This window comes from Physcomitrium patens, chromosome 11 (assembly GCF_059467195.1).
Source record: "Physcomitrium patens ecotype Gransden chromosome 11, ASM5946719v1, whole genome shotgun sequence".
Taxonomy (NCBI): Eukaryota; Viridiplantae; Streptophyta; class Bryopsida; order Funariales; family Funariaceae; genus Physcomitrium; species Physcomitrium patens.
In genome coordinates this window covers 10,007,296-10,018,402 of record NC_143420.1, presented here as the reverse complement: position 1 = coordinate 10,018,402, position 11,107 = coordinate 10,007,296, and the positions used below count along the sequence as shown (strand labels likewise).

The following is an 11,107-nucleotide window of genomic DNA, read 5'->3' as shown; positions in this document are numbered from 1 at the left end:
ATATTTAAATCCCTTCTTGATGTTGTGTCCAAGTATCTCGGGTTGCCTATGTTAATGCCATTTTTCAATTTAGATTGACAAAAGTATATTACTAAGTAATTCTTGAATATCAAGAATTGTTCAAAGCATAGCCTTTATCACACCATATTGATGCATGGATCTTCTACTAGAAGAAAATATTAGAAACCAATAAGATGCCCTAGGTTCTAAGCTTCCTTCTATTCACATGTATTTTGACAATTTAGGTGGTGAAGTTCCTTCATATTGTCTTGCCACTCTTGATTCCAACTCTATACACTCTCTGTTCAATTCAAAGACACCCTCGCTGCTTTTATTTTGGATTCCACAACTTATATTGTCTTCTCTATTTTCACCACCCAGATATATTGTATCACCTCAGAAGTTGGTTTCATCTTCTCAAAGAATTGCACTAGCAACATTATTTTTATCAACTAAGCTCCAATCTCCACAACCTCGTCATTCTTCACTACTCTCTTAGCCTTTGATTTATTCAAAACCTTCTAGAGAGTCCACCTTACTGCCTCAAGTAATAGATGTGTCTCTCATTGGTTGAGTCTTTTCTATTTGTATAGTGCTTAGAACTAATTGACATAATTCACCAAATGATGCAAGGCATTTGGTGTTACATGCAAGATGAACAAAGTCCATGTTTGGTATAGAAAAATTCTTGGTATAACTTATTGACCATACCATGTTGCTATTGTTGCTAAGTCTTGAATATTCTATAGATGAGACATTCAAGGCTACAACCAAGAAGTGAATTCAATAACTTAGCTCCTAGATGATAATACATAGATATAAGTGCACCCATCATTAGATTCAATTTGCATCCAAGTGGATAAGGTAGTGGATATGGAATGTATATATAAAAAGAGGCTATTTTAACAGCCCATGAATCTGTAGTATAAGGGATTGTCTACCACATAGATTCAAGAGTAAAGCCCTATTAAAAGTATATAGATAGAAGATACATAGATATAAGAAATAGTTGTAAAACATGCTTTTGGAGGTTCATTCAAAGACCAATTCTTATTTAATTTTGGATGTTTCTTTGAATCTTCCGAAACTTCATGGACTTAGAGAGTTTCAACAATTGCAAACTTTTTAAGTACTTTAGGAAGCTTAACTATAAGACTTGTAAGCATAGACATGTCTTTGTCTTTGTCTATAACATCTTTGTTAATATTGTGGAAATGACAAAGCATCTTTTTAAGATGCCACTATACTTCAATGATCCGGTGAAATTCAAAGATTTGCTTCAAAAAAAACCTTTGTTGCCTACTAATGTGGGATGATGGTCAAAATCAAATATAGCATTAAAGAAAAAAGAAAAAAGAAAATATTATGACCTTCAAGAGATGTTGCGACAATTCAAACTAAATTATAAACAATAAAGATTGGACATGTCTAATACAAGCTAAAAGCCAAAGACGTAATCAATACAAGTACGTAGAGGTTTGTCAAAAATAAATTCAAAAAGAAAAAAAGGTCTTTTTAAGATCTAAAATTTAAGCATCTTTTTATATAATATAATCTAATAATGAGGTAGCCATGTAAGATTTGCATTCGGTGGAATATAAATATCAAATAACTTAAAATGAACATATACCATTATGCATCTATCAACACAAAATATAGTTTTCACATGCTTTGGAATAGATAACCATATATATTCTTTGGTACTCTATAACAAGAACAAAAGCCATCTAGCATACAAGGCTAAGCCAAAGATAAAAAAAATATGCTTGAGATAAATCCTTCCCAATATTAATACGCTTATGTCAAAATGACTAATACAAAAATTGATTACATTGCAAGAAACCAAAGTTATTAGTATTTAATACTTGATCATGGCCTTTTAGGTCTACCAAAAATCTTCTTAGCCAAAAGCATTCATAATATCTCAAAATTGTATAGAATTTGTTGTTGCTCTCTTCAATATTGAGGATCCTATCTCCATATTGTTACTTCTACTTTCTTGAAAATCTCTCAACTCAGATTTTCAAAACTTATGTTCCTAATAATATCATGTTCAAATACAACTCTCAAGTTATTTATTCTATGCACTATAGAAATAAAGGTAGTTGCAAAGTGGATATTTGATACATCCACAAGATCTATAACGTTTCTCCTAGCCTCATTCTTTTGCATCTAATTTTCATCCTATCTATTTTTACGTGCGTTTGATTTCACATGCCCATCAATATGTTCTATAAGAACTTCATCCAACTCACTATGATGAGTCACTTGAGAAGTCAAATGATTATTGATAATAAAAATATTTAAAAATACTCTATTAGTAGTAAGCCAACAAGCATCATCTTTGTCCTTCCTTGACATAATCTCAATATTCTTATCAATTGTAATCTGTAAAACTTAATTCACGCACTCAATTAATTATTTTTTCAATGTAAAGTTCTTACTTAAGAGAAGAAATTGCTTTCTTCTTCTAGAATCATAATGTTTCTAAAAGAGACTCAAGGTTTTTATTTGGCCACTCAATTGTGTGCCCAAAGAGTAGGTTAATATATCAAAATTAAGATCTCTATTCTTTTTTTTGGAGGGAGTATATTCTTTATAATGACTCAAAGACTTAGATGTTTACACAACTGTACCTCCTACTAAATTTTTTATAGGTCCATCCATGCCAGTATTTTTATTGCAACTTACATTAAATAAAGAAACCAATTCAATATTATAAAGTTCAAAACTCATTATGGGCATATATGCCATTTTTTGAAAATGAGGTGCGTTTATATAGTTCATAGATATGTATGAATACATGCTATCATAAGGTCCAAATTGCATCTAAGGCAATAAAAGATAAATTGGTTAATATCATGTATAAGATAAGCAAACCTAAAGGTGCAAAGTATACCATGAAAAATCCGCTATTCTAGTGAAAAAATCTATATTTTCACATATTTTTGCAAAAAAAACAATTTTTTTATATTTAAAGATTATGTTCCTTCCTCTAATATAATGTTGTGAAATCATATGCAATATAAAAAAAAATCCTTTTAAAATAAAATTTGGTGATTAACTATGCAAGTTACTTAAATAAAACTTAGGACAGGTAGAAAGTTATGAACTTATTTTTATTGATTATTTAATTATTTTTCTTAAAATTAATATTTTTTAATACAATTTTAAAAAATAAAAACATGCTAGTAATGCTTTAAATTTTTTCATTATAATTCTCTAAAATAAATAAATAAATAAAAATCAAGTAGGTGGTAGATTGTGGTGGCAATAGCAAAAACTGTGATAACATGAGGTGGATTGCAAATTGACAACATCAAAAACTATGGTGACAATAGCAACACCCTAAAAAAAACTCTTTTTATTTAGGTACAATGTGAATAAACAAATAGGTAAACAAAACAATTCAAATGATTTGCCTGTGGCTAGTGTATTTTTAAAAAACCTTTCTATAACTACAGTCACTAATCACCCTGTGAAATTGATTTATTCCTACCAGCATTGTTAGCCATGCTTCTAACGGTTGACTAAGAGGTTGAGGAATGCAGGAGTATTTCTACCAATATATACATGATCAAACTGCATTATTTATAAATAACCCCAACGATGCGTCAGTGCTAAAACTGCGTGATGTGTATTTAACGGATCTATTAGTAATTGCTCGAAAGCCACAACACGAGAGAGAAGGACGCTATCCAACTTCAGAAGCTCAGATGGGCCCGTCAGAAGAATGCTTGCCTGGATTTTTAGCATCACGGATACAGAAAACTGACGGTCTGTATTACTGTGCTTTCTGAGAAAGACTATCGTCTCATCTATCATAACTAAGCGTACCACACCTGCCAATGACCAAGAACTTGGAAGAGGTGTCCCACTGATCGATCACCTAGAGTGAAGCAAACGTTAAATTGCACACCACGTGCCTAAACCTACTTTGACACCCCGATATTCTTTTCAACAATGCGCGAGGCGCCATAAATTAGATACATGCAGTAGAAAGAAATCCACCAGCTACCGAACTCAAAATGAAAAATAATGGTGTCCTCAGGAGAACCAAACAGAACCCTCATGTTTCGGAGATAAATATAGCATACCAATTACATCACATTGACAGGAAGGTGCACTGATGCCGCTCTTCCATAAACTGCTAACAAATCCTGAGGACGGCTGTCATAATATTACAAAGGCTGCTCATCCTCGATTTAACATAAAAATACAGAAAGTTCCACCTTCCCTTCAAAGTTCTGTGAATTGCCAAGGAGACAAAGCGACTGTAGGAAAAATTACAGCTGGTGCCTAATGAACGCCTACAAAATTTCCGGACTGCATATACATAAATGATGGGCACCTGAAATGCACATCCAAAAATTTCAATTGTACCTGCGTGAGGACAGATCCTACCTCTGGTAGCAGAGTGTGAAATCCTAAAAAACGCAAGGTCCCAAAAAGATTGGAAAAACTAATCAACATCCCATTCGCATATGATAAAGTCCAGCAATTTGGGGTGGTAAAAGGAACGCAGCCCCAGTTCATCCCCAGCTCCCACACTCGAGTCTTTCAAAACAGCCCAAGCCAAAGCTAGCGCTGTCGTTCTTTTTGTATCGACAACAGAATACTGGCAGCTGATTCTTGGGTAGCAGAAACTGCGCGAGGCACAACCTTGATCACACCACATTGTTGCATCACTCGCTTCGCAGGGGAAATAATGGGAAACCAGGGGAACCCATCAGATTTTGGAAACTCTGTCCGTGGACGTTTCAGAGTTCTAACTTCAAGCGGCTCCTTGTGTCTTGCTCCTGCTGGCAAATTTCTTTCTAATTCCAGTCCGCCGAGCTCCTCTCCATGATCGCAAAGCTCACCTCCACGTGTGGAAACCTCGCGTCCATGTGCAGAGAGCACCCCACTGTTTTTTTCTCGCTCGACCATTCGAACCCCTTCGTCATTTGGTTGTCCAACCCCACCACCAGTTTCTACACGTCGAGTCTCGCCGTCTTGACGCTCCGACTCATCACCAAGGGGAACTGCACCAAACTCTTTGTTTCGGGACGCGTCCGGCTCCCTGTGACCCCGTCGGTCTTCCGTACTCCCCCATCCTTTAGCCCATCCGCAACTCTCAACAGCATTCACTAGTTTGGAGCGATTACCTCCTACATCCGATTTCTCCCCAGCTTGACGAGCGCTTCCCTTCTGTGCATAGTTTCTTTGAATTAGTTGAGCAGCTCCAGAAGACGTTTGACGTTCGCAGTTCGTTACCATAGGAATAACACCCATATTTGTTGCAGGTCCTACTGCTGGAACCATCTGTTGACCATACCAGACCGCTCCTGCCGCTGCAGGATCTGAGGGTCCCCAGGGCTGAGACATACCTTGCTGCTGCCAAGTTGGAAACCTGGAAGCCTGCATTCCTCCAAAGTTACCATACATGGACATCGGAGCACCCATCATGGGATATACTCCATATCCAGGAGAGCAAGGCCCTGGATATGGTACGTACATGTGGGGCGATGACATCCTTGCCGCATATGGATTTGAAGAATAAGTCGCTGCTTGCCAAGGAGATGCAGGGTTAAAACCCTGTTGAGGGGGTGTAGAGAGGGGATATGCGGGTTGAGAAAGTGATTCTGGAACTTGACTTGAGATTTCATCAGAAGGTCGGCTGATGTCCTTTTCCAGGCTCCTTCCTGAAACCTCCGGAACCTCTGGGACCTCAGGGACTTCAGCAACCGGACTGTCAAGCAGGGGCACATTGTCGCCTTCGGCTTCTATCACTTCATCAAGTCTAAAGGACAGGCTGGGCAACTTCGCGAGTAAACGCTGCACTTCAATTACCCTGTGGAGTTCAAAGACCTGCCGTGAAAACACCTTCTGCTGTCTGCACACAGACGAGGTTGCTGCTCAGAATGGCATGCAGAGATGAAGATAACATCGATTAACATTGAGTACGGAACAACTCACTCTTCCTTTTTCCAGATATGGCAAAGATACTCTCTGGTCATCCACTATACAAGTACATGAGGTACATAATATTCGGATATTTAAACAAAACATCTCTCACAAATATGAGCCTAAAACATCAAAGCACAGGACAATATGCAAATTTAGTAAAGAAAGTCCCATTGTCCCTCCCCTCGCCTCAAGTAGATTCTGGCTAGCTACATGTGACGTTAGCACAGCCATGCAGAGAGCAGACACAAGCAACATCAAAAACGTTTGAAAATCACAAAGCCATCTAATATTTGATCGATCGACATTTGATCTATGAGTCTCCACAGACCTTAGGTCATAAATATAATACCTAATAATTGCCTTCTGAGCTTTCCAGAGCTCTTGCTGACCGAAGTGATCAAGAAGTTCTTGAAAACAACTGGAACCCAGTGGTAAATCCTCTAATATTGACGACTCTGTCTCCGCACTGCCACCTCTACTTCGTTGAGAAGTCTCTGAAACCTCCCTGCTTCGATTTTCCGTACTTTGGCTGCTGAAGATGTCTTGTTCAGGCACAACTCTCAAGCTTTCATCTTCAAGCAGTATTTCGGGAGGGATAACGACAGCACTGGTGTCTGATGGTTTCGTGAGGTCTTCATCAATCTGCCCTCCATCAACCTTGTTCCCCTTGCTCTTCTTCTTTCCAACTGCGTTTCGACCAAGTTCTGTCTGATGGCCATCGCAATCTCTGGAGACCCCATCCAACTTTCTGTTGCTAATTTCTTGAGTATTCAAATCGTTGTCAATGAAAGAAACAGTCAAGCAATCGTCACTAGCAGACGTCCAGCTCGCGTCATCCTCCATGCTCTTCTCCTTGCTGATTCGCCGCAGTTGAGTAGAAAATGCTGGAGATTGCTTCTCCGTTACCAATCCCTTCCCTTTCTGTACACTCCGACCCCCTCCAAAACTTTGTTGGACTTGAGGAGGATTTATGGACGGCCTTGTTTGACTGCTCCCTTGTGTGGCCGAGGAGTAAGTAGGTACTGCAAAGTCGTCGTCTTCCTTCCCTTTCTTGGAGGGCGCTAAGTGCTTTGCATGATCAGAGGATTTGTTGGCACGGGAGGGAGCTTCTCCTCCCCATGGCACTCGCTGCGATTCCGTAGTCCCATCCACAACAGTGCTCTTACTGCTGCTGGCGTTCATAGAAGATGAAGCTGACGCTCCAGTTCCAGCATCAGCTCCGGCTCCAACGCCGTAGAGTCCCATATTCATTATGGGCATAAATGCCATCGTAGGAATGATGGTGGAACCCATATAGCCCATCGGCATATATGGTAACCTACTATCGTAGGATGAAGCTTGAACCTGCACCATGCATCGCATTCAGACAAAGAAGTGTTTAGGACGATGTGCAGTAGACTCATATTCCTCTGAAAGATAAGTTTGTCTCGAGCGGTGTACTCATTGCATAAATTTTGCGGGATCAACCTAGATTTCAGATGTATGCGACACTAACTAAGAGTGCTTCATGCCAACGGTGTAAACGCACACCGATGACGTCAATATACTGATTTCAGTAACTGCACGTCCTCTCACTACTTATGTTTGAGCCTTGCATCGATGGCAAGAAGGTAACGATACGAAGCGTAGTTACCAAATGACGTGCAGCTCATCTTCAACTACATCCTCGCCCAGAACTTACGAAAATACCCATAAAACGGGACAACTTAGATTTGCACTTGACTACTTCAAGTGCTACCATGGTAAACTATACAATGTTGGCCATCAAACCCCCGCATAGAACTAAGAGTTTTTGAAATACACAGCATGCATGAGAACATTCAACAGTCCACCAGATCCTAAGCACTTTGTTACACGGTTATCATGTCTCTTGAATAGACCCACAATCGGCTAATAAGTCGTGATGTATCCTGGAGAAACACTCCAGCTCGTTTTCTAATCATAACAAGATCTGAAACATAATCCAATTCACAATATTTACATTGTTAACATACCTGCGGGTTGAATAACGGAGTCGTCATGGAAGGAGTCGACATCACCCGACCAGAAGAGGGGAGAGGCAATGGAGACATCTTATATCTGTGAGATGGAATAGTGAGCTGCTCATAAAGCGCCATCTTGTTGCGGGGTGGACCCCGTGGTCCAGCCTTTTTAGTCTCAGCTACATGAAGCCGAGGAAAAAGGGCAGGTCCTGCTCCCTTGATCCCATCGGCTTTACCTTCCTTTGCTCCCTTCATTTCAAGACTCCTGTATGGCTTCGTTCGCTAGCTTTCTTCGTCTACGTCTGGCATAATAGGAAAGAAAAGATGGCTTTGATAGCACAGCCCCGTTCTCCTTGTGCAGATACCGTAGCCAAAACCACAAATGAGATCTTGATATTCTACACATTCAAGACTAAGCAGAACTTCAATCTACCCGGTTTTAAGCAATCGACTAAGTACCTGCTCTTCCATGGGAACTGATCCAACAAAGCACCCCAAAGACCTATACAGTGTCAACGACACGGGAAACAGCGGAACAGCTCTTTCAGATGAAAATCTCGAATGAGAATAGCATTTCTCCTCTCTGCAGCATATCAACCGGTCACCAGGGGTTCACCACCTAGGAAGCTCGCGTGCGCTTATAAACACAGTCGCAGCAATATAGTAACCACAATCATACTCAGCACAGTCTCTACTCCACATTCACTCGCACAGTACCGCCAATACCTAGAATCGAGCCGTATGTCATCACCAAAGCATGATCATCACCATTGCAATCTCCGCCCTCAATTGGACACACGTCATAACACAAACACACACCCGAAATACTGCACACAATATCCTCAGCCCCCGTCACTTGGACACTTCGTCACGTCGCCAGTCGCACCATCAGGCCGAGCTTCGAACCACCACCAGCATCTAAGAAAACAACAAATATATGACGTGCTCGCCAAACAATACCACCACAAATGGCTATCGACAACAACAAACCCCCGCTGCCCTTGCTCCGTACAAGCTCAAACGCCTCCCGTTCTGTCGTCAAATTTTCCACTCCGTCAGGATTCAACCCGCTCTACAGTGCACACCACTGCACACCATAAAAAACACCGCGCACGACACAGCTCACTCACCTCTCTTTCAAACTACAAACGACACCAAAAAAACGATACCAAAATCCCCGCCACCGCTTTCTAGGGGAAACAAAACTCTCCCGTTCCAAGTCGAAACACCACCAAATTGAGCCGCGTTTGCTCTAATCGAACGTGAAACGAAGATAAACTACAACACAGGTACGGCGCCGCATCGACACGCATTCATCCTCACAGCAGATTGGAATCACGAAGGCTGTACAGCAGAGTGTGCAAAGGTTTGGGGGTATGGGAACCCGAAAGAAGAGACGCTGAGCGAGAGGATGGAAGCCACGGAAGACGATGGGCCCCGCCTTCCCCGGTTGCACTTTTTCGTATCGAGGGGGCGCTTTTTAGTAGACCCCGATCTCCAAGTGGGAGCCCCTTTCTCCATCTCGCTTAATCCTGATTAATATCGTGCTTAACCCCCCCTCCACGTCAGCTCATCTAACCCTCAAGTCTATAATAACCCTCAATGATTATTCTATATTATTCAATTGGTGCATAATTGCCTTGTGCTTCATTAAAAATAAATAAATGAAACTACCAATTGGGTCATCTGTGTCGGGCATTTTGGGCAAACCTTCAGGCCGATCTTTTTCTCTTCGGATACCACCAAGATATTTTGGGGCGGTTTTCCTTTCATTTTTATTTGGCTCGTTGATAGTTTCGGCGGTTCTAAATTTTTTTATTGGGATGGTGTGCAATTGGGTTCTCTTAGTTCGCCTTTACGTAACTATATATTTTCATACACTGAGAACTTGCAATATAGAATTCCATTTTGAGGATGTGAGAAGTGTAAGATGGGTCGTGTCAAAACAACAATACTCATGAGCACATTTTTATGACTTTGCCAGTTAATAAAAATCAAATATATATATATATATATATATATATATACATATATATGTGTATATATACGTGAGCACATATGTATATATATATATATATATATATATGTGTGTGTGTGTATTTTAGTCCGTGTTTCCAAAGCTTAATTCTCCACTTATACCCTCCCCCCCCCCTTAAAACAGTAACCACGATGTATTACCAGCTTACCACAGTAACAGTTGGACTGAGAAGAGACATATCCAAGTAAAAGCACCTGGTGTTCTTTTTGGACCGGAAAGGTTCCAGCGCGGCGCTTTGGATGAATGAAAAACGTCGTAACTTTTTAGGGGAACTTTTTAGGGGAACTTTTTAGTAAGTGCCACGGGCCAGTTCTGGTGAGAAAGCTCTGTTCATACTGTAAGCATCTGGCCTTACCTTTCTGTTCTTACCCTTTTCACTATTCTTCACTTAACATGTAACCTTTATGAGTTGATTCTGATTATTATTATTACCAATTAAACACCGAGCACAGATTAAAAAATAAAGAACCTGTGAAGAAATCAATTATTTTGGCAAATTGGATTCCATAATTCAACGACCACAACACTGTGTCCTTTAAACACTTTACAGTGACAAACAATCAATTTCACAAACGAATTATTTATTTAGTATTTACTTCTTACCATGTTGACACAATATATATATATATATATATATATACACACACATACACAAGTAATTAATATTCTGTGATTCTGTGTCCAAAGTACATCTTTCTAAATCAATGAAGAAATTTGCACGAATATGTACTTTTTCAACATACGTTTAATTTATGAAAATCAATGCAAAACATATGGAATGGCGAACATAAATTTTAAACGGCAAAGTAAATAGGTAAACAAAGAAGGAGACCGTAAAAGTACTACGATTGTGTAGAGTTAATCCAAGACACAAATGAGTCAGCAAAATTTAGAGGAAGAATCAGTACACAGTCATCATTTGAATGGTTCCGTCAGCCCCCTTCGCCGTGAGGGAGGAAGGGGTCCGGTGACCGTGCAGGGAGAGAAGGGGAGGGTAAGTGCGTGGTGGAGGGAGCAGGGGGGAGCCAGGCTGGCGGAAGGAGGACCTGAAGCCGTGACGAGAAGCAGCAGCGCCAGGCTGGCACAAATCCTTCAGCTGCTACTGGCTCAGGGGAACGATCCTCACACTGCCTATTCC

General features: G+C 40.2%; 1 protein-coding gene across 2 annotated transcripts; it reads right to left on the bottom strand.

Moving 5' to 3' along the window:
* Window positions 1–4,029: 4,029 nt before the first annotated feature.
* Window positions 4,030–9,306, bottom strand: LOC112288377 (uncharacterized). Of its 2 annotated transcripts, XM_024532491.3 has the most exons (4): window positions 8,391–9,279; window positions 7,944–8,283; window positions 6,299–7,293; window positions 4,030–5,875 (listed from the first exon to the last, which is right to left on the bottom strand). In XM_024532491.3, exons 2-4 carry the CDS (start codon window positions 8,184–8,186, stop codon window positions 4,582–4,584), a joined length of 2,532 nt encoding a protein of 843 aa, XP_024388259.1. In that variant the 5' UTR covers window positions 8,187–8,283; window positions 8,391–9,279; the 3' UTR covers window positions 4,030–4,581. The 2 variants fall into 2 exon arrangements, with proteins under 2 accessions (XP_024388259.1, XP_090110404.1); XM_090254278.1 differs by having other exon boundaries at window positions 7,944–9,306.
* Window positions 9,307–11,107: the final 1,801 nt, after the last annotated feature.